This window comes from Lithobates pipiens, unplaced genomic scaffold (assembly GCF_037356315.1).
Source record: "Lithobates pipiens isolate NorthernLeopardFrog02 unplaced genomic scaffold, aLitPip1_a1.2 Scaffold_25, whole genome shotgun sequence".
NCBI lineage: Eukaryota > Metazoa > Chordata > Amphibia > Anura > Ranidae > Lithobates > Lithobates pipiens.
The window spans coordinates 30,864,093-30,887,958 of record NW_027507787.1 but is presented as its reverse complement, the minus strand read 5'-3'; the positions used below and the strand labels follow the sequence as shown (position 1 = coordinate 30,887,958).

General features: G+C 43.4%; 1 protein-coding gene across 2 annotated transcripts in view; it reads right to left on the bottom strand.

Annotated features, from left to right (window-relative positions):
• RPP30 (ribonuclease P/MRP subunit p30) overlaps positions 1-23,866 on the bottom strand; it is a 52,037-nt gene that overhangs the window by 14,396 nt on the left and 13,775 nt on the right. For both annotated transcript variants that reach the window (XM_077454211.1, XM_077454210.1), the window contains exons 5-10: positions 22,958-23,032; positions 14,313-14,384; positions 12,874-12,963; positions 11,531-11,647; positions 3,960-3,989; positions 3,538-3,575 (exon numbers count right to left, since the gene is read on the bottom strand). In XM_077454211.1, the coding sequence (XP_077310337.1) occupies positions 3,538-3,575; positions 3,960-3,989; positions 11,531-11,647; positions 12,874-12,963; positions 14,313-14,384; positions 22,958-23,032 (422 nt within the window). The remainder of the gene's footprint in view (positions 1-3,537; positions 3,576-3,959; positions 3,990-11,530; positions 11,648-12,873; positions 12,964-14,312; positions 14,385-22,957; positions 23,033-23,866) is intronic.

Sequence of the window (23,866 nt, the reverse complement as noted above, 5' to 3'; positions counted from 1 at the left end):
GCCCTGGTAGAATGTGCCGTGACAGGAAAGGGAGGCGCCCGCCCCCTTATGGCATAAGCCTGAACCACAATCGGTCAGATCCGAGAAATGGTGGGCGATGAGACCGCCAGTCCCGTCTTCGGACCAGCCATTGATACAAACAGCGAGTTCGACATCCGAAAAGGAGCCGTAGCAGACAGATACACCCGCAGAGCCCGGACCACGTCCAAGGAATGCAAACCCACCTCTTTGGGGTGTGACGGCCGAGGACATAAGGACAGAAGCACAATGTCTTCATTTAGATGAAAGGCCGAAATAACCTTTGGCAGAAACGAAGGCTGCGGACGCAGCACCGCTTTATCCTTGTGGAGGATCAAGTACGGAGACTTGCAAGACAAGGCCGCCAACTCAGAAACCCTCCTGGCAGATGTAATAGCCACTAGAAAGACTTTGAGAGATTGTCAATAAGGGGATCTCCCTAATGTTTTCAAACGGCGGTTTCTGAAGCACCGAGAGCACCAGATTCAAATCCCACGGAGGTAGCGGTGGTCAAACCAGAGGGGCCACATGTCGAACCCCCTGAACAAACGTACTCACCAATGAATGAGTCACCAAGGGTCGCTGAAAACAAGACAGCCAAAGCTGATATCTGCCCCTTGATGGTGCATAAGGCAAGTTTCTGATCCACTCCTCGCTGCAAAAACAGTAGGATCCTGGAAATGTGCGCGGATGCCACCCCATCTCCTCACACATGGAGATGTAGGCCTTCCACCTACGATGATAAATCTTCCAAGAAGATGATTTATGTGCCCTGAGCATAGTGGATATTACCGAATCCGACAGACCTCGGTCCCTTAGCACCTGGCTTTCAAAAGCCATGCTGTTAAAGCCAGTAACGGTAAAGCAGAATGAAGTATTGGACCTTGCGACAGAAGGTCCCTTCGCATTGGCAGTCGCCAAGGAACATCCGCCACCATTCGTACTATGTCGGCGTACCACGGACGCCGAGGCCAATCTGGGGCAATCAGAATTACTGGAATCCCCTCGGCCTCCACTCTGCGAAGCAGACGTGGTAGAAGTTTGAGTGGGAGAAAAGCATAAATCAGCCGATAATGCCCCCATGGAGCCACCTGCGTCTGCCCAGGGATCATTTGACCTGGCCACAAACCTCTGTACCATCCGACTGAGTCGAGAAGCCAGGAGATCCACATCTGCCCCACCTTAGGCGAAGGAGCTGAAATACATCCGGAAAAACGACCATTCCCCTTGGTCCAGCATCTGACCACTTAGGTAGTCCGCTTGCCAGTTTTCCACGCCCGGAATGTACATGGCCGACAGAGCCGGCACGTGCCATTCTGCCCACCGCAGGATGTGAGCGACCTCCAGTGCTGCAGCCGAGCTCTTTGTTCCTCCTTGATGGTTGACATACGCTACTCTGTGACCATGTGGAGTGGCACCGCCTGATCGCCCGAAGTTCCAGAATGTTGATCGGCAGGTGGGATTCTTCCTGGGTCCAGCAACCCTGGGCTGACTGTACGCCCCAAACTCCCCTCCAACCTGTCAGGCTGGCATCTGTTGGGATCACCGTCCAATGAAGAGGAAGAAACGACTTCCCAGACCGAAGGGCCGGCAACCTCAGCCACCAGAGCAGGGAATCCCTGACTAGCTAGCTCACCCGAATTTGACAATCGCCATGCTGACCCACACTCGCCTGTCACCACTTAGGGACGCAAGGCAAGCAACAGCAAATGTTCACCCTCCTAGGTGCCACAGACTGAGGGGGGCCCCCGCAGGATTTACCACCCTGACCCAGGCACTGTGCTGTACTGCTGCTGTCCACTCACCCCTGTGTCATCCACGAGGTGTCTGTGAAAAGCATGCTGTTCTAGAAGGAAACAAGCACCCAATGCTAGAGGCAAAAAACTACCTGTGGCTACTAGAAAATGGCTGCCTCGGTAAAAACGTCTGATGGCACCTAGAAAATGTCAAACACAGCACAAACACCCCACCGTGGCCCAGAAACAGGGAAAAGGATGAGCGGACCCCCAACACCCAGCGCAGCCCCCTGCCAGGACTCAGAGCCTCCTTCCCAATGGTCCCACCAGGAGCCAGGTTCTTCTACACTAGGCAGAAAAAAAAAATGACCTGCTGGATGCAGTGTGAGGGATTATAGCCAGTAGGACCGCCCCCTGGGCGGTGCTGTGCAAGTGTTGCTGTTTTTAACACTTTCTGCCTAGTCCTCTCTTAAAGGGGATAAGGTCAAGATGAAGATGCTGTGTCCGTCAATGAACGAAAGAAATCCAATTTTCTTTATCGTACATGACGAAACACAGAGCAGGCATAATAATGACTATGTGAGATGTCCTAAAGCAATGCACTTGAGGGAAGGGAGAAAAATCACAGAAACTGCCACCTGAGTAGGACTTCTTCTGCCGCCTGAAACATACTGTTGCCAAAACAGTATCCTCCATGTCTTTGTTATCCATCCGGCAAAATTCTGTGAATGTATGAACAAAAGACCATGTGGTGGCCTTAAAATTCGGAGCCACCGACACCTGATGACAGATGGCCAAAGATGCCCCCACACACCTGGTAGCGAGTGCTTTTATCAAAAAAAGGGGTGGGGGGCCTTGCCTTTTCAAGCCATAGGCTCGAATAATTAACTGGCGGATCCAATGAAAATAGTTACTTGGATACCTCCTGCCCATCCTGGCGTCTACTGGCAGCACAAACCAGGATTCTTGACCTGTACGACAATTCAAGTAATTCTGACCGCCTGAACTACCTCCAGAGTATGCAGTGATCTTACTTCTGCCAACTGAGGATCAGAAAAGAAGGCAAGACATTGTCTTGATTCAACTAAAAACTAGACAGCACTTTAGGTAATAAAGATGGATGAGGACGTAACATCACCTTATGATGCTAGAACAAGAACGGCTCTTTGCATGAAAGAGCCGCCAGCTCTGACACTCCACTTAGAGAAGTGATAGCGACCAAAGAAGCCACCTTCCGGGTTAAAAGGACTAACAGTCTCCCAATTGGTTCAAAAAGTGGCCTCTGCAGGTACAATCAAGAGCAAATTCAAGTCCCAAGGACACAAGAGTGGCCTGACAGGTAGAACTGTCTAGGTTACACGCTGTACGAAGGATGCATCCAGGAGTAAGAAACAACAACCTCTGGAAAAAATGTATAGGGCCAACTCTGACCCATAACAGTACTTAAGGCCAATCTCCTCTCCCCTACTGGTTGGGGAAAGAAAAATAGTTATATAGGGGAGGACTTCCTGTTTGACTGTCTGCCAGTGTCCATTCACCTATAGGTGGCGTATAACCCACACAGTCATTATTATGGCTGCGCTGTGTCCCGTGATGTATGATAAAGATTAAAGATTTTATATATAATGTTCTAAGTAATTTTCTAGCAAAAAATACAGATTTTAACTTGTAAGCAACAAATGTTAGAAATAGGCCTGGTCTAAGTGGTTAATTCTGCTTTAGCTTTATGGCATCTTCTGGGCACAAAATAATCCATTTACATTCACAGCTCTTAAAAGGATACAATGTGGCAACATCATATGGACTTCTCAATTCAAGAGGCTGCAAGTTAAAAGGAAAGAAAATAAAAACTCAAAACTAGTTTTTGAAAGCTAAAAAAAAAAAAAAAAAAAAAAGCATTCACTTTTGGGGAAAAGTTTAAATGGCTAAGGCTACAGAATTACCATAGGTATACATATTTTGCCTTCAGGAACTTGGCAAAATATGGGTGGAGCTCTGCTTTAAATTTGACAATATCTATACCTACATGTACACTTATACACACAAACACAATCACTAGGTTATCTCTTATGTTACGTTTTATATATTCCCTCATGACTGGAAAACAGGGACAAAGCAGCTAAATAATATAAAATGTGATATCAACCCTTGTCTACTTTTGCTTACGATGTTTCTATCACTGGGAATTGAGAAAAAAGAACTTACCCTTTCTGCACCACTTGAAATAATAATGTTCTAAATTAAAAAAATACAAAATTATCAATGTGCAGAAAATACAAAGCAGATTAAATCAAATGAAATTTACCACTAAGGGTAAAGATGGATCTAGGAAATTATGTGAGTCTTAAGGAAAAGCTAAAATATATTATTAAATGGAGGATCCATTAGAATGACTGAACACAATTCAAACATGCATATATTTTCCTTAGAATGGGTAGGGGTTGCTAATGTTTGACCCACTGTCTTAAACGAACCATACACTATACAAACTGACTATACAATCTAGCTGCAATCTCCTTTCGGATTTACCACAAAACTATGTAAATCAGGAGCCTACCTAAATAACCCATTAAAGTGGTTGTTAACCCACTTTCACATTTTAATACTGTCTGTTTTGTTTCCTAATACTGTGCCCCCCTGTCTCTGTTTTATTTTAAAAAAAAATCTTCCTTTACCTTATTTCATGGCGGCTCCCGGCTTTCATGTCTTGGAGATACAGTAAAGGGGGATTATTTTTTTAATAAAACACAGAGACAGTGGGGCACAGTATTTGGAAACAAAAACAGATAGTATTAAAATATAATGTATGTTCCTGCAGCAGGAGGGGGATGGGGCGGCACTGATAATTGTGGTTTGTTTGCAGAGTGGAGGAGAGGAACTGGCAGGATCAGACAGGTTTTTCTTTTATGTGTTACAGGGGTCCAAATTACACGCACTGTGCTGTATAAAACGCTTTAAAGGAGCAGGATTCATACTTTATTTTTAGGGTTAACAAACGCTTTAAATTTTTATGAATCAGGTAGACCCTTTTACTGTACTACAAAGTTGTTGGGAGATCTTAACGTGATTGTAAAGATTTGGGGGTTTTCTTGTTTGTTTTTAAAATAACAAACATGTCATACTTACCTGCTCTGTGCAAGGGCTTTGCACAGAGCGTCCCCGATCCTCCTTGTGTGGGTCCCTGGCGTGGCTGATGTCTCCTCCTCTTCATTGGGTGGCCCCTTAGAGAGGCTCTTTCCATGGGGGCACCTGTGCGGGCACGCTTCCGAGTCATGCTGCTGCGTCCATTGACAGACAGCAGGACTCTGTTCTGCCCCCCGGCTCCTGTGTCACTAGGTTTGATTGACACAAGTGGGAGCCAATGGCTCCTACTGCTATCAATCTATCCAATGAGGACCCGAGACAGCAACTGGAGCTGCTGGGCTCATCCTCGATGCTGGAAAAAGGGGGGGGGGGGGGGGGGGCTGCTGAAGCACAGAAGATTTTTGACCTTAATGGTTTAAGGTCAAAAACCGAGACTTTATAATTCCTTTAAAGTGATTATAAACCTTTGTTATTTTTTTTTTTTTTTTAAACCAAAATAGCAAAACATGTCATATTCCCCTGCTCTGTGCACTGGTTTTGCACAGAGCAGTCTCAATCCTGGGAATCCTGGAATCCTGCTAGTGCTACAAACCCCTCTTCGGCGAGTGCACCCATGCGTGCTTGCTCCCGTGCTGCCCAGTCTGCGTTGATTGACACAAACCGGGAGACTCAGCCCCGCCTCCCTGGTCACAGCATTTGATTGACAGCAGTGGGAGCCAAAGGGTGCCACTGCTATCGATCGGCCCATAGAGGAGGTAGAAAGCGATGAGTGCCACTGCTCCAGTGCATGTCCCTGGACTGGATTAAACTCAGGTAAGAATGGGGGGGGGGGGGGGGGGCTGGGGGCTCCTGCAGTACAGAAGGCTTTTTGCCTTAATACATTAGAGTAAAAAACAATGAGGCTTTAGAACCACTTTAAGGAGATTGTACATTTAGATTGTAATATGTGGAGTGAGCCTATGACAAACATAGCTTGAATATTGTTCACTCTGGTGAATTATTGGCCTAGTGCAGGGGTGCCTGTTTGTTTCCAGTTACTAGAAATGCATGCCTGGGCAGTGTTCAATTGGTGGATTAGTAATATTTTGGATCTTTTTTGGCTGGACATTGGGGCCAGGTTCAGGAAGATCACTGCACGATTGTCAGAGAGACGCTAGTAAGCAGCATTATAACTTGTGTGACCTGTTGCCAGAACAACAACAAAAAAAAAAAAAAAAATCAAAAGGGTACAATACTCACAGAAAATATGTTGCAGTGGGGTTGATTTACTAGAGCTGGAGAGTGCAAAACCGGCTCTGCATAAAAACCAGTTAGCTAGTTTTTTTTGCCAAAGCTTAATTGAACAATCTGTAGTTAGAAGTCAATTGGTTTTTATGCAGAGATGCACCAGATTTTGCACACTAGTTTTAGTAAATCAACCCCTAGTGTGCGTTACACCGCCAGCACTTGTAAGGTTTGGCAAGGACAGGCGGGGGTTCTTTACTATCTGTTCACAATTTGTATCTGATATTTTGGTATGAAGTTGAAGCCACATATGGAAGCCGTCACTTTTCAATCTCAAGCTGCATACTAGCTGCAGGTCAGTAATGTTAGATTTGTTCTTTTATACCCCACAACTTGAACATTGTAGAAGTACAGTTTGCACCAGAGACATCACATACATGGATTTAAATTAATGAGAGTTTCTAATGCCGCATACACAAGACCGGACTTTGAAGGACTAGGTCCGACAGTCTTACCGAGGGACTTTTGGCAGAGGTCCGATGGACTTTCTGAACGAACAGACTTGGCCAAACACGACCGGATTAAGTCAGTTCGAAAGCTTGTTTGTTTTGAACGTGATGACGTAAGACGGGACTAAACCAGGATGTTCAATAGCCAGTAACCAATAGCTGCCCGTGCGTCGTATTTGGTCCACCGGAGTCCGATCGTGTGTACGCAGCATAACAGTTACTGAATATAGAGCTGAAATTTAAGTTTTGTGCAGAGACTGGTGGGATGACTTGCCTACTAGATGTCTTTTGAGTTCCAAGTCAATATCTCCTTGCCATAGTTTGTGTATGCATGCTCCAAAAAGGCCACATTGCAGACAGCTGGGCAAACAAATTGTTAACCTGCTGAGCAATATGGAAAATTGACCTGGAGAGGCTAACAACATCATTAGGCTGTGTATCAGCTGCAGCTTCTCGCCAAAACTTTCAAGAGTGACTGATGATCTTTGTACATGCCAGCAGCCTGTTAAAAATCAATGACAGGCTGCTGACACGGCAGCTATACAGTCTTTCCTCACATTCAAGCTTTTGGGCTTTAGGCACACTAGGCTCTTCTGAATGCCCTTTCTCCTGGCAGGAGAAAACCAGCGGCAAAAACACGCCTAAAGCTACATTTTTTGCAAACATTTACCCAAACAGAGATCAGTTTGATCAACTGCTTCCCTGGCACTTATGGGTCTTACAGAAGAGGAAGATCAAATACAGCAGTGTTTTTATTGTCAACATTTTGTCTGCACGACCCGTGAGTCCCTCTAAACCAGTTTTGGTTCTCACACACATACACTGGATGGGAAGTGGTTAAAGTAGATTTTCTACGTTAACACTAATTAAAAATGTCTCCACCCTACTCCTGCTACTTATGCTGACTGACCTGTGTAAAAAAAAAAAACCTACTACTTGGGAAAATGATCGGGATTTATTTTTTACATATTAGGATTGCTTATAGCAATGAATTTCATTGCGTTAAGCATTTTACTGAATGAAACTGATTCCGTTTGCCTAGTTGTGATTAGCTGTGATTGGCTAGAGCTAATCACATGGAACAGGTGGGCTGTGATTGCCCCTGTCTGTACCATGTGATCACATTGACCAATCAAAGCTAGCAACACAATTATACACAATGGATGGCATGAGAGGAAGCCATCCATTGTTTACAACGGTCATGTGATCTGCTGTGATTGGTCACAGTGGTCACATGGTTCAGGCAGTGAGCCAGTACACTGATCAGTCATAGTGGATATGACGTCCACTCATAAGGAAAATGCACATAATTAATTAAAACATAAACCATTAGTGTTAGGCAGGAATTCCACTTTAAGTGTCCCAAAACACTTTTAGCCCACAAAATGACAACAAAACAGTCAGCGTTTTTTGCGCTATAAATGAAAAAAGACCGAAAATTTTGAAAACAAAAAGGAATTTTTCTTTGTTTCTGTGATAACATTTTGCAAATTATATTTTTTTCAGGAATTTTGGCCACAATTTATACTGCTACATATCTTTGGTAAAAATAACCCAAATTGGTGGATATTATTTGGTCTTTGTGAAATTTAGAGAGTCTACAAGCTGTGGTGCGAATCATACAAAATTGATCACATCTGATGTACTGGTGACCCATCTCATTTCTTGAGACCCGAATAAGCCAGCAAAGTACATATACCCCAAAATGACCCCTTTTTTTGAAAGTAGACATTCCAAGGTATTTAGTAAGAGGCATGGTGAGCTTTTTGGTGTTGTCATTTTATCCCACAATTCTTTGCAAAATGAAGATTTATTTTTTTCACAAAATTGTCATTGTAATAGGTTATTTCTCTCACATGGCAAGTGTATAACACAGATGACGCCCCAAAATAAATTCTGCTATTCCTCCTGAGTATTACGATACCACATGTGTGGGACTTTTCCCCAGCCTGGCCACATAGAGAGGCCTAACATGCAGGGAGCACCATCAGGTGTTCTAGGAGCATAAATTACACATCTAACTTGTTGACTAACTATTACACTTTTGAAGGCCCTGGAGCACCAGGACAGTGGCACTGATGACACGTGACACTGATGTCAGATGCCACTAATATGTGGCACTGATGACACGTGGTACTAATACGTGGCACTGATGACAGATGGCACTAATACGTGGCACTGATCACAGATGGCACTAATACGTGGCACTGATCACAGATGGCACATGATACTGCAAGGTGGCACTGATGACAGATGGCACTGATACGTGGTACTGATGACACGTGACAGTGATATGGCACTGATGACAGAGGGCACTGATGACACGTGGCACTGATAGGTGCCACTGGGGCAAATGGCACTGGGGACAGGTGGCACACTGGGGACAGATTACTTATGGCCGCTGCAGCCGCTGATCTCTCCCTTCTCACACGCTGTCTGTGTGAGGAGGGAAATCCGGCGCTGAGAGATGATCTCATATGTTTACATATGAGATCATCTCTCATTGGGCGCACCGATCGCGCTATAAACGGTCGCTGTGATTGGCCGTTTACAGCAATCTGTGACTGGCTGTGTCCAAGGGACACGGCCAGCACAGAACTTCCCCGATGCGCGCTCGCGGGAGCACGCAACGCGGAAGTAAACAGGAGGACGTCCAGGGACGGCCTCCCGGCAATTGACGTCCACGCTGCAGCCGTCTTTTAGCTATAGAGCGGATGCCTAGTGGTTAAAGACCTGTTATGTAATCATGCATTTATAATTTTAGCCCCCACAAATTATATACAAGAATTAAGCAGATAATTCAAGCGCAGTAAGACTGAGAACCAAAACTGTGGCAAGGCTATACAACATATTTGTACAAAAAAGCTGCGCTACGATAAGGTTATACAAGGCAGCACAGCACAATTAAAACTGAAACGTGTGCGCTCTATTCCTGTGGCATTAAACCATTTGTTACCCCAACATTTCATATTCCTAATATGTGCCTGCTGTACCATGTACTTAATTAAGTATCCTGTTCTCTTTGTATTACTGCCTTTATGTAAAATCCCTGGTGTTCCTGCTAATCCCTCTGCCTTCCTATTAAAACTGACCACACTAAGCAGGAGAGCACATCGTGGTTAGTTCTTTAGCTACGCTGGGAACTCCATGTGCTCTCCTTCAATATTCAGACTTGTGCTGACACACCCCTGCTGCACAGCCATTCACTGGGAAGCTCAGTGTTCCGCTTCTTCTCCTCCCCCAGCTCTTATGCAGCTGAGAACCGAGGGAATGTGCTCACTTATAAAAAAAAAAAAAAAAAAAAAAAAAAAGGGGGAAAAGGGTATTTATAATTTTTTTATATCTACAGAAAAATGTTTGCCTTCCATTTCTATTTTAAACTGAATGGATGGTTTACAATCACTTTAAATAAAAAAAGAAAACATGTATTATATTACAGCTTACCAATTCTTAGATGTGATGGCTGCATTATTTTAATTTTTAGGCTTGCTTTCCTTTATTTTCATCAGGTGATTTGGCCAGCAAGTCTGTTTTCCAAAATATTAAGCTCGCCTACACATGTATCAGTTAACTCTGCTGAGACAAAGAATTTAGCCCTAACAGGGGTGCTTACAATGCCCAGCTGTAACTGCAGTGTGAGTTGGCATTTGGCTTTAATTTGTTATTTCAGTAAAATCTTCTAGTCCATTTAACACTCCCCTCCCCCAAATTAAAGTGGAGTTCCAGTCATTTTTGTGTTTATTAAAAGTCTGTAGCTACAAAAAGCGCAGCTGCTGACTATTAATAAACACACCCTCACCTGTCCCACGATCCAGCGATGCCGCCGCCCCAAACCCTTGGTTCTCGCCTCTCCCTGGTGCCAGCATCACAAGTGTGGACACCCAGCTATGACAGCTTACGGCTTCACAGCCAGATGAGCACTGAGCATGCGCAAGTCACACTGTGCCTCCTCAGTGGCTGGGCAATCTCCTGGCACATGTGATGTGTCCCACAAGATTGCAGAGAGGGAGAGGAGAACTTCCGCTCGAGTCGCCTAGATGCCCTGAGCGGAAGTGGGAGCTGGGTACCTGTCAAAACTAAGTACCCCCCCCCCCACAAAAAAAAAAAAAGTCATGCCAAATGTAGCATGTAAGGGGTGAGGAGTCCTTAAAATGGAACTTCCACTTTTGGGCGGAACTCCGCTTTAACAATGCTGCTGTCCAAAAGGTGTCTGCGTTATTCATGTGGGGGCACTCAAATACAAGAGGTGTGGTACTGGCCTGGTTATCAGGGGAAAATAAAACGGGGGGGGGGGGATTGGAGCCACCACATGGATAGGTAAGCTGTAATATATTACATTGTTGGTTTTCGATTTAATACTACTTTAACTATACTAATATTGTTAACATTTTTAATTAATGAACCTTTATTGTGGGAAAATGTAACATAAAAATGTGCTTCTTAGGCCGCGTACACACGCGCGGACTGTTGGCCCAACTTTGTCCGTCCAACAGTTTGAGCGAACAGTCCGCTCAAACTTAGCATGGACGGACATGGCCACACACGACGAACGAACAGTTTGCTGAAACCGTGCGCGATGACGTGAACGGCACGTACGACGGGACGCAAAATACGACGTCCTATACACTGCATTATAACTTTCGGCTTGAAAATCCTTTCTGAGCATGCGCGCAACTTAGTTTGACGAACAAGCCTACACACGGGCGGACTGTTCGTTGAAACAAGGTTTCAGCGGACAGTTTTTCGGAATTTCCGTAAAACCTTGTCCGTCCAACTGTCCGCTGAAACTGTCCGCTGAAAGCCCACACACGAGCGGACTGTCCGCCCAAACACTGTTCAGCGGACAAGGTTGGGCCAACAGTCCGCGCGTGTGTACGCGGCCTTAGTATTCAATCCCGTAAAATTATATATAAAAACAATAATACAAGGTTATACTTGTAGCACAGCACAAATACCGACCTTTCCTTTGCAGGTCTGCATTAAATTGAGTGCATTTGAAATAGTATATCTTCTTAATGTAGAATCTTTGATGGCTGGAGTGTAAATCAGTTCAAAAAAGATGCCACGCTCAATTGCCTAGAATTAGGAGGATAATAAAATTGTTGTATTGAATACTGATGAAACTGGAAGCTATTACAAAAATCAAAGGACAACCAACACAAATGTCCCTATTTTGTAAGGGGTGGGACAGAATTCAACCCTTATTATTAGATTTACCCCATCCCAGAATGTATGCGATAACCAATACTTGCCTTTCTTTGGAGATATAGTTGTCACCAACCTAAGTGAATTCAACTTCCGTGAAGAAATAATGGCGAGTAAAAGAAAAGAAAAGCCAAAAACCACAGAGGAAGGAGCTGACAGACGTCTGTCTTTTCAGCTGATGAAACCGACTAACATTATTTCCTTTTGCACTCACAGTGCTGCGATCAAACAGATGATTTGCAGGAATGAGGTAGTGGGGACACCAGTATTTCGTCAACTAAAATTATTAAAACTTAAACAATTGAGATTAAAATACGACTAAAACTAAAATGGCATTTTAGTCAAAAGACTAAAACTAAGGGCCAGTTCACACCAGATGCAGTTCTGTTTTTTCTGCACCAATACAATCAGTTCCAGTCAGTTTCTACACTATAAACTGACTGCATGGTGTGAACTAGAGCCATTGCAATACATGTAAAACACTGCTTGCATTTTTAGTGCAGAAAAAAAGCGCACGGAACTGCGTCTGGTGTCAACTGGCCCTTAAACTAAATTGAAATTTGACTTCAAAATTAACACTGGCCTTTAGTGCATGTTCATACCTCAATATATCTTAAATAATAACATGAGATTTTTCACTCCAGCAGTATATAATGAGTTTGTAAATGGTAAAGAAATGTTAACTAATGCATTACAATTTAATTACACCCATTCGATTTCAGGCGACTAAAATGAGTTTTAGTCGACTAAAATGTACTGGAGATTTAGTCGACTAAATACGACCAAAACTAAAAAACAATTGCAGAAGACTAAAATGAGACTAAAACTAAAATGCCATTTTAGTCCTAAGACTAAAACTAAATCAAAATTTGCTGCCAAAATGAACACGGGGGGACACTAGAGCTCAGCATCACTCTTCAAAGATTCTCACTGTCCAAACTTACGTTGGAAAGCTCCAAGTACCCAAAATACCTACACAGCCAAATCTGTTTTGTGCTACTGAAAACAGTATGAAGTCTGAAAATGGGATATGAGCACTAATTATAAATGCATTTGATAATTTTCATAATCAACTTGCTCTGCCTGTAAGGACTTACAGCACTTATAGGTGGTCTTCGGAAAAAGAAGGGAGCTTTTTCTGTTACATTGATGCAGATGACATCCACGTCAATGCTTGTACAAGCAGCCTAGAAGGCAAATGAAGGTATTTAAGTAATTTTGCCAAGAAAGAAGAAGAAAAAAAAAAAAATACAATTCTGAATACTGTTCATAACTGATATACCATACTTTTTAATGTTTATTATGCATTCAAAATTCACAGATCGGTGGAAATATACAAACTTGGAAAAATATTTTTGGTTCAGAACCAGGATTGGGAAAATAAAAATAAAGATTGGCCATAACCCTGACCCCTAGCAAAAGTTTACTTTAGGCCCCTTTTACACGGGGCGGTGCGGGCGCCGGTGGTAAAACACAGATATTTTTAGCGCCGCTTTACCAGCGGTATTCTGCCGACAAAGGGTTAAAACCACCGGCAAATCACTGCTGCAGTGGCGCTTTGCCGTCAGTATAGCCACGCTACCCCCATGATTTAAATGGGCACTTCACTGCTCCAAAGATGCTGCTAGCAGGACTTTTTTTTATTGTCCTGCCAGCGCACCGCTCCAGTGTGTGAGCCCTCTGGGCTTTCACACTGGAGTGTGAGGAGCGACTCTTTCAAGGTGCTTTGCAGGCGCTATTTTAAGCGCTGTAGCGCCTGCAAAGCGCCCCAGTTTGAAAGGGGTCTTACTCTTTTGCAATAATTTCATGGTTGTGTTGCTTTGAAAGACCATTGTCAGAATGCTTGCACTGCCTCTCAGAACATAGTTGGACTAGTTTTTCATGCACACTTGTGGAGATACTTCATGATCTGCCACTTGTGAATAGCCATTACTGATTACAACCTATCGTGGCCACTGGCATATAATCGCTCATGACTGTCTGTGTCCAATGCCAATTATCGCAGGTAAATCACACCATGAGAAATGACATGCTTGTGAGTAGCTGCAAGAGCTCTCAACCTACCATTGCTTCAATGGGGCTTACCCCCACAGCTAAATGTTCTAAACCCCCTGTAATCGCCAATATCCCCATTCCCAAGTGTGAATGGGAATTTATAGTGAAACCACAGCCATTATTTTTTTTTTAAGTTTTGGATATAATGCTCTTGCACCTCATGGTCAAAGACTCTATATCCCTTCCAATGGAAGCAACAAACCAATGGAAACAATAACCTTCCAATAGAAGCAGAAAACCAATAGGAACAACCACCTTCCAATGAAAGCAGAAACTTTTGTGTAGTGTATTGGAAAGAGTGAGAATACTTGACAGTTTTTTGGGCCATTTGTAATTTATTGGGGTGTTTTATCTTCCTCACTGTTGTGCAACAAAAGAACAATAAGAAAATCTGAACAGAACACGGAAAAAAAAAATAAAAAAACACAACATAAAAAAATAAAAAATAGAAAAACACAAGGAGATTTTCTGGATCACTTACATGAAATAACTTCTCAGTCTTGGGATACACAGCCACAATATCATAAGGTCTTGTTAATGTTGAAGTTGACCTCTGAGAGAAATACATAATGAGAAAATGCAGGATATACTTTGAAGTTTTAACATTGTATTGACAAAACTCCCTAATATTGCATTCTTCAGTATACTAAATGCAATTCCAATATGCTAAACTTACTAACTGCTACATCACGTTTGCAGAACATAATGAAACGTTATCGTTATCAAATTCAGGGGCATTTTATTGGTCACATTGCTTTCCAACATTATTCCAATTATCATGAGTGTATATGCGTCTTGCAGATGTTTTAAAAAAAAAAAAAAAAAAAGCGAATAAACTCTCCAGCATGTTATCCTATGTGTCCATGTACACATAAGCTGTTATCAGCAGTTTTTGGCAGGGGTGTTTTCTGGCTTGAAAAAAAAACCTCAGAACTAATGGGTTTTGAGTTTAAAAAAAAAAGCTTAAAAAGTAAAAAACAAAAAAAAGACTGAAAAACTTGGCTATTCTGCATTTATCAACGTTTTTGAGCCATAGGCTTTTGTGGGAGTATAATTTTGCTTAAAAAAGCTACAGCTAAAAAAATGCTACTTAAAAACTAATGCAACAGCTTTCTACAGCTAAGGCTACTGTTTTTTTTTTATAACGTCCCGTTTGCATGAGGCTTAAGGATTAACCAATTGCTGACCGCCTTCTGCATATATACTGTGGCAAGGCGACTTGGCTGCACAAACCAACGTACCTGTACATAGGTCCGTGCATGTAATAGTGTGGGCACACGCACCCGGTGGACTCCGCTGGCCACTCACGATTGCGTTACGGAGAGACATAACGAGGATCTGCCTATGTAAACAAGGCAGATCCCCATTCTGACAGGGGATAATACTGAGATTTGCTGCTCCTAGTGATCAGGAACAGTGATCTGTGTGTTGTCCCAGTAAGCCCATCACCCACACAGTTAGAACACACCCAGGGAACACAGTTAACCCCTTGATCGCCAGCTAGTGTTAACCCCTTCCCTGCAAGTATCATTTATACAATCGATCGGTGCATTTTTTTTTTTAGCACTAATCACTGTAATAATGTCGCTGGTTCCCAAGACATGTCACTTGTCTGCAAAAAAAAAAAAAAAAAAAATCACAGATCGCAGCCATAACCAGTAAAAAAAAAAAAAAAAAAAAAAAAAAAAGAAGAATCCCTAAATCTATCACACAGTCTGTAGATGTGATGACTTTTAAGCAAACTAATCAATGTACTCTTGTTTATCAAAAATTTGTAACATAATACATATTGACCTAAGCTGATGAATACATTTGTTTTTTTATATAGATTTTTTTGATATGTACTATAGCAGAAAGTAAAAAAAAAAAAAAAATGTATATATATATATATATATATATATATATATATATATATATATATATATATATATATATATATATATATATATATATATATATATATATATATATATATATATATATATTTTTTTTTTTCAAAATTGTCAGTCTTTTATATCACAAAAAATAAAAACTGCAGAGGATCGAATACCACCAAAAGAAAGCTCAATTTGTGGGAAAAAAAGGCCTTCAATTTTATTTGGGTACAGCATTGCACGTCTGCGCAATTGTCAGTTAAAGTAACCCAGTGCCGTATCGCAAAAATGGCCTGGTCATTAAGAGTGAATAAATCCTTCCGGGGCTGAAGTTGTTAAACAAGAATAGGGCGACACATCCTTTACCTTTGTTTTTAAGTTAATGTCTTTAAAGGGTTTTGTCCACTTTCCATATGGAACAGGGAGGAGTTTAGAATGTAGAAAAGATCCTTTTTTCTGTGCGGAGCCTATCACATAACTAAAGCAACACACATACAAACTAGAAAATCAGATCTGTGTACTTAGTTCCAGGTTAGTGCTTCACAAACAATTGAGGCAGCTGGATCGGCATGGTAGTTGGAAAAGCAATCATTTTTAAAAGGAGACGGCAGCAGTGGTAACCTAAACACAGGTTTCCTTCAAAAATGACACCATCCGCTGAATTATGTATTGAAACATATGGTGCGGTGCTAACGCCAGTATCTTAAATGGAGTATGTGTGCCAAGCTGAAGACAGGATTCTAGGCAGACTTGCTATTGTTTTCCATGAGTTTGACCTCATCTCCCCAGCTTGGCACAGGCTGCAGATTCTGAATGGAGCTACAACTGTCAGAGCTAGTAAACCAAACACATCCAAGTCACTGAAAACCCACACTGGATGTATTGAGGGCCCACTTACCTAAAATACTGCAGAACTTAAAAAAAAATAAACACTTTATTAGCAGTTACAAATCGGAATGTGGATTAGGGGTGCTGTGGCATGCATACACACAATATTGCTATTTAAAATATATTAACCCTGTAGAACAACTTTTTCTGATTCAGGTAGGTAAGAAAATGTGACAATGTATTACAACATAGTTCTCTTGAGTTGAACCTAGCTCAAGGACTGCAGTAGTACATCACATCTGTAAGAAAGAAACAAGTGAGCCTGGGGCATTTTTTGCAGCATACAGCTACTATGTTCGTTTTTTTGAGTGGGCCAGTGCAATGGTGGGGACATTTTTTAAGACCACCTGCTTTTAATGTGACTAAACCTTTTTTTTTAATAAACATAGTATGCTTAAAGAGGATCTCCAGTCTCCCCCCCTAAAAATGTAAAAAATCAGCAGCTAAACTACTATAGCAGCAGACATTTAATATAAGGACACTTATCCAAATCGGGTTCGGGTGCAGGCATCATAGGTAAGGGCAGCAAAGCCTTTCCAGTTTCACAGGCAGTAAAGAAAGGACTCTCTGGAGCAGTACATCCATGTGGTCCCTAATCTAGATGTATGAATGGTGACCTCAGCCTGGACCCTGACCAGGCCCCACCCCCAGGGTGTTTCACTCCTCCCCTCTGAGCTTAGTCATGGGGAATACATTCACAGCCAGTTTCCTGCCGCACTGCACGTGTGAATGGTCCTGCAGTCTTCTGGGACCTGTGATGTGTTCCAGAAGGCTGGGGGGCGAAACTTCCACACAGATTGTTACGGCGATCTGACTGGAAGTGGGTACCTGTCAAAACCAGGAACCTGCTCCCCCCCCCAAAAAAGTGCCAAATGTGGCAGTTGGGTGAGGGGGTAAGAAAATAAGCAAAGTTTCCCCTTTTGGGTAATCCTTTTTTCTGGGGTCTTCCACCAGTGTTCCTGGCTCCCCCTCTTCAGCGATTGCCCCTATGGGCGCTTCCAATGGGGGCAGTCATGCAGGCTTGATTATGAGCCATGCTGCCTGTACAGGATTTGATTGACAGGAGCAAGTGCCAATGGCTCCTGCTGCTATCAATCTGCCCTGTGAGGAGAGAGTGAGCCCCTGCTCTCGGGCACACAGCTGGATGGAGATCGGGCTCAGGTAAGTTTTTTGGGGGGCTGAGGAGATCCTGTGGCACAGAGGGTTTTTACCTTAATGCAGAAAATAAATCAATAAGTGTATACTGCACGATGAATGAACTTTGATTTAAGCTGCTAACACAGCTCTAGACAAAAAGCATAAAAATCATAAAAGGAAAAAATGTCTAGCGCTATACCAAAGTGCTTAAAATTGATTTCCATTCCTTTTGAGGATTGCAGTGGCATTTTGCACTTTAACCAGTTGCCGACCGCCGCACGCCGATGTACGTCGGTACAATGGCACGGGCAGGCATAAGGACATACATGTACGTCCCTTGCCTCCCGCGGGTCGGGGGCCCGATCGGGCCCCCGCCTGGTACCTGCGGCGGTCGGTATTCGTTCGGGAGCGATCCCGGACGAGGGGACGGCCATTCATTCATGGCCACCCCCTCGCGATCGCTCCCGACGAATAGAAATCCCCGGTGACATCACTTCCTCTCCTGTAATGTAAACACAGGAGAGGAAGTGATGTATTCTCTCCTCCGTGTCGGTATTTTTCGTTCCGACACGGAGGAGAGCGGATCAGTAAGTTGCACCAACACTCACACACACAGTAGAACATGCCAGGCACACTCACACCCCCCCTTTACCCCCCGATCACCCCCCCAATTACCCCTGCCCCCCAGTCACAGTGACACCAATGTCATTTTTTTTTTTTTTTTTTTTTTTTTTGCATTGGTGTCATTTGTGACTGTAATAACTGTTAGGGCAGTTAGAGTTAGCCCCCTTTAGTTCTAATGTACCCCCCTAACCCCCCCAATAAAGGTTTAACCCCGTGATCACCCCCCGTCGCCAGTGTCACTAAGGCTGGGTTCACATTGCAGCGGTTTATGAGAACGAATGTGATTCGCACCGCACTGCAGTGCAAATCACATCCGATCTCTGTGCGATTCGAGTTCAGCCATTCGCCGCACCCGCCACACCCGCCGCACCCGCCGCAAATTCGCACGGGACCCTTTTTTTGGCCCGCAGCAGAATCGGATCGCATGGGTGTTCACACCATGCGATCCGAGTTTGCAGATCGCACTGCGATATGCGAACTGATCTGGGGGTGTCAGTAACATTTCACTGACACTCCCAGCAGTTCGCATAGGGCAGTGTGAACTGCCGCCGGGAGGCATGCGATGCGGGAACCCGCCGCGGATTCGCGGCGTTTCCGCATCGCTCCAGTGTGAACCCAGCCTAATAAGCGATCATTTTTCTGATCGCCGTATTAGTGTCACAGGTGACGCTAGTTAGGCAGGTAGGTATTTAGGTTCGCCGCAGCTTTTTATAGCGCCAGGGACCCCCATATACTACCGCATAAAGCCCCCTGATTGCCCCCTAGTTAACCCTTTCACCAGTGATCACCATATAACTGTTACAGGTGACGCTGGTTGGTTAGTTCTTTTTTTATAGTTTCAGGGCACCCGCCATTTATTACCTAATAAAGGTTTAACCCCCTGATCACCCGGCGGGTGTCATTTGTGACTAATAACTGTTAGGGCAGTTAGGGTTAGCCCCCTTTAGTTCTAAGGTACCCCCCTAACCCCCCCAATAAAGGTTTAACCCCGTGATCACCCCCCGTCGCCAGTGTCACTAAGGCTGGGTTCACATTGCAGCGGTTTATGAGAACGGATGTGATTCGCACCGCACTGCAGTGCAAATCACATCCGATCTCTGTGCGATTCGAGTTCAGCCATTCGCCGCACCCGCCGCAAATTCGCACGGGACCCTTTTTTTGGCCCGCAGCAGAATCGGATCGCATGGGTGTTCACACCATGCGATCCGAGTTTGCAGATCGCACTGCGATATGCGAACTGATCTGGGGGTGTCAGTAACATTTCACTGACACTCCCAGCAGTTCGCATAGGGCAGTGTGAACTGCCGCCGGGAGGCATGCGATGCGGGAACCCGCCGCGCATTCGTGGCGTTCCCGCATCGCTCCAGTGTGAACCCAGCCTAATAAGCGATCGTTTTTCTGATCGCTGTATTAGTGTCACAGGTGACGCTAGTTAGGCAGGTAGGTATTTAGGTTCGCTGCAGCTTTTTATAGCGCCAGGGACCCCCATATACTACCGCATAAAGCCCCCTAATTGCCCCCTAGTTAACCCTTTCACCAGTGATCACCATATAACTGTTACAGGTGACGCTGGTTGGTTAGTTATTTTTTTATAGTTTCAGGGCACCCGCCATTTATTACCTAGTCTCACTAGTGTACCCCTAAATTTAGGGGTGTCTACTTTCCAAAATGGGGTCATTTGGGGGGGGTTTGTGCCATCTTGGCATTTTATGGCCTTCAAAACTGTAACGCCCTTAGAAAGCCTGAAGGCGGTGCTTGGTTTTCGGGGCCCCGTACGCGGCTAGGCTCCCAAAAAGTCCCACATATGTGGTATCCCCATACTCAGGAGAAGCAGCAGAATTTATTTTGAGGTGTCATTTCACATATGCCCATGGCATGCGTGAGCAATATATCATTTAGTGACAACTTTGTGAAAAAAAAAAAAAAAAAGTTTGTAATTTTCCCGCAACTTGTGGCAAAATATAAAATATTCCATGGACTCAACATGCCTCTCAGCAAATAGCTTGGGGTGTCTACTTTCTAAAATGGGGTCATTTGTGGGGGTTTTGTGCCATCTTGGCATTTTATGGCCTTCAAAACTGTAATAGGTAGTGAGGAGTGAAATCAAAAAATTACGCCCTTAGAAAGCCTGAAGGCGGTGCTTGGTTTTCGGGGCCCCGTACGCGGCTAGGCTCCCAAAAAGTCCCACATATGTGGTATCCCCGTACTCAGGAGAAGCAGCAGAATTTATTTTGGGGTGTCATTTCACATATGCCCATGGCATGCGTGAGCAATATATCATTTAGTGACAACTTTGTGAAAAAAAAAAAAAAAAAAAAAGTTTGTAATTTTCCCGCAACTTGTGGCAAAATATAAAATATTCCATGAACTCAACATGCCTCTCAGCAAATAGCTTGGGGTGTCTACTTTCTAAAATGGGGTCATTTGTGGGGGTTTTGTGCCATCTTGGCATTTTATGGCCTTCAAAACTGTAATAGGTAGTGAGAAGTGAACTCAAAAATTTACGCCCTTAGAAAGCCTGAAGGCGGTGCTTGGTTTTCGGGGCCCCGTACGCGGCTAGGCTCCCAAAAAGTCCCACATATGTGGTATCCCCATACTCAGGAGAAGCAGCAGAATTTATTTTGGGGTGTCATTTCACATACGCCCATAGCATGTGTGAGCAATATATCATTTAGTGACAACTTTGTGTAAAAAAAAAAAAAAATTTTTTTTTTTGTCATTATTCAATCGCTTGAGGCAAAAAAATAAAATATTCAATGGGCTCAACATGCCTCTTATCAATTTCCTTAGGGGGTCTACTTTCCAAAATGGGGTCATTTGGGGGGGTTTTGTACTGCCCTGCCATTTTAGCACCTCAAGAAATGAGATAGGCAGTCGTAAACTAAAAGCTGCGTAAATTCCAGAAAACGTACCTTAGTTTGTAGATGTGACAACTTTTGCGCAAACCAATAAATATACAATTATTGACTTTTTTTTTACCAAAGACATGTGGCTGAATACATTTTGGCCTAAATGTATGACTAAAATTGAGTTTATTGGATTTTTCTAATAACAAAAAGTAGAAAATATCATTTTTTTTCAAAATTTGCGGTCTTTTTACGTTTATATCGCAAAAAATAAAAATCGCAGAGGCAATCAAATACCATCAAAAGAAAGCTCTATTTGTGGGAAGAAAAGGACGCAAATTTTGTTTGGGTACAACATTGCATGACCGCGCAATTACCAGTTAAAGCAGCGCAGTGCCAAAGTGTAAAAAGACCTCTGGTCATTTACCAGCAAAATGGTCCGGTCTGAAAGTGGTTAAAGAGTGAACACTGATCATATCTCTTCACTGGATATTGTCTTGCACTTTAAATAGCGACTATTGATTTTTCTTCACTGGACATGCGTTCTCATCACCATTATTTGGTTTTTGCACTTAAATTAGATGCATCTCTTTTTTTTGGATATATATGTTTGCATGTATATTTACTGTTTAAGCACTTTAGTATGGCGCTACACATTTTTTCCTTTTATGATTTTAATGCAGAGAATGCATTAATGTAAAAAAACTTAAAGTGGAGGTCCACCCTAAAATAAAAAAATACATTAATATCCTCAAAACATATATAAAAAACATTTGGAAAAATTTAATTTTTTTTACTTACCAGAAACCCCTGTTGCTAGGCAGTCTTCCTAATCTGCCTCTTCCTATTCCGTGGTGCTGTTCCTTTACTTCCTCCTCTTCGGCGAGCTGCCCTGTTGTCTTCTGGGACATGTGTGTGTCCCAAAAATCAAACAGGGCCATTCACAAAGCGCCGCACAACTTGCGCATGCGCAGTAGGAAATGGGCAGTGAGGCCGCAAGGCTCCACTGCCCGTTTCCATTCATTAAGATGGCGGCGCCGGCACCGGATCCGATGGACGGATCAGCCTCGGGGGGCCAACATGACGGGCTTCCTGGGCAGGCAAGCGTCCTTATTAAAAGTCAGTAGCTACAGTGCGTCTGGAACACCGTTTTAAGCTCTTAGAATCACTTGAATGCACAACGTGTTAACAAAGTGGTTTATTTTGTGGTAAACGTAGTAGGAAGGCATGATTTTATAGGTGCAGCGTATTGTTAAGTTGCAATAAATGCTCCACATGTAAAAAAAAAAAAAATAAAAAAAAAAAAAAAAAAAAATTTTTAAAGTATGGCCAAGGTTTTTTTGGCTATACTTGTGACTGTGGGTCACATGAGTGAACGTACTTTTGCTTTTTTGTGACCCAGAATCAGCCAACAGTGGTCTAAAGTGCACTGCCAGCTGGTGTTACAGAGCTGCTTCAGGCTCTGGAAGGATCCCAACTCTATTGTCAGGATACACCCAACTGCCTGATTGACAGCTAGCTCTGTCTCTCAGCATGTGGTGAAGCAGAGTTGATGCTCATGGCTTTCCACTCTGAGAAGACCGCAGGCTGAGCAATCTGCAGTCATGTGATCACTCCGTTCTCAGGCTTTGAGCCGGTGAGGGGCAGCTGCAACACAAGACCAATGCTGCACCATGGGGGTGATTATGTATGTTTTTTTTTTTTTTATATAAACCAAACATCTCAGTTTAATACCAGATACCAAAAGAGCAACATACCAGAGAATTGTAATGCGATGGGTCAGATGCAATAATGGTCAGTCGAGTTAAAATTTTGATTGGTGTCGATTTACCCTGTAAAATAAGAAGAAGAATATATATGTTTAATAGCTACAGTTTTTTATCATACAACTCGGTCTTACAGCTTATTTTAGTCTGTAAGCCAAAGCAGTATAATTTAAAAAAACTCATTAACATTGCTCAATTCTTCACTGGTATTAAATAAACAATGCTTGCTTAGTTGATCATCTGCCAGATAAAGGCCACAGTTTCGAGACCACTATTTTACCGTAAAGGGGAGATGGTGTTAAAGTGGTTGTTAAGCCACTCTAACCTGTATACACCATCAGCACTGCTTCCTATTGTAGTATCCCCCGTGTGTGTGATTTATAAAAATAAATGCTGCAAATACCCCATTTCACAGCCGAGATTGCAATCACATGACTGGCCAGCTTTCTCCTTTCCTCCAAGAGATGCAATGGGCGGGGCTGAGATTCCTCTGCTAATGTGAGTCTGGAGCGGGGGAGAAGAGGGGAGAGCTGGCTGGTCATGTGATTGCAATCTTGGCTCTGAAATGGGGTATTTACAGCATTTATAAATCATTCACAGAGGGGGGCACTGCAATAGGAGGCAGTGCTGATGGTGTATACAGGTTATTGTTATGAGAGCAGCAGGGGGGGCGATGACGACAACACAGGAGCAGAGAGAAGAGCAGAAGAGCAGATAGCAGGCTGCTGAAGACAGAGGCATGTAAACTGACCACGATGTCTGGTCTCAGCAGCCATGATACACCGTGGTCAATTTACAGAGGGGTGGGGAGAAACTGGCAGGATCAGCCAGGTTTTTTTTAGGTGTTACAGGGGGCCAAATTACACAGGGCGAGCACTGGGTCATAACATGCTTTAAAAG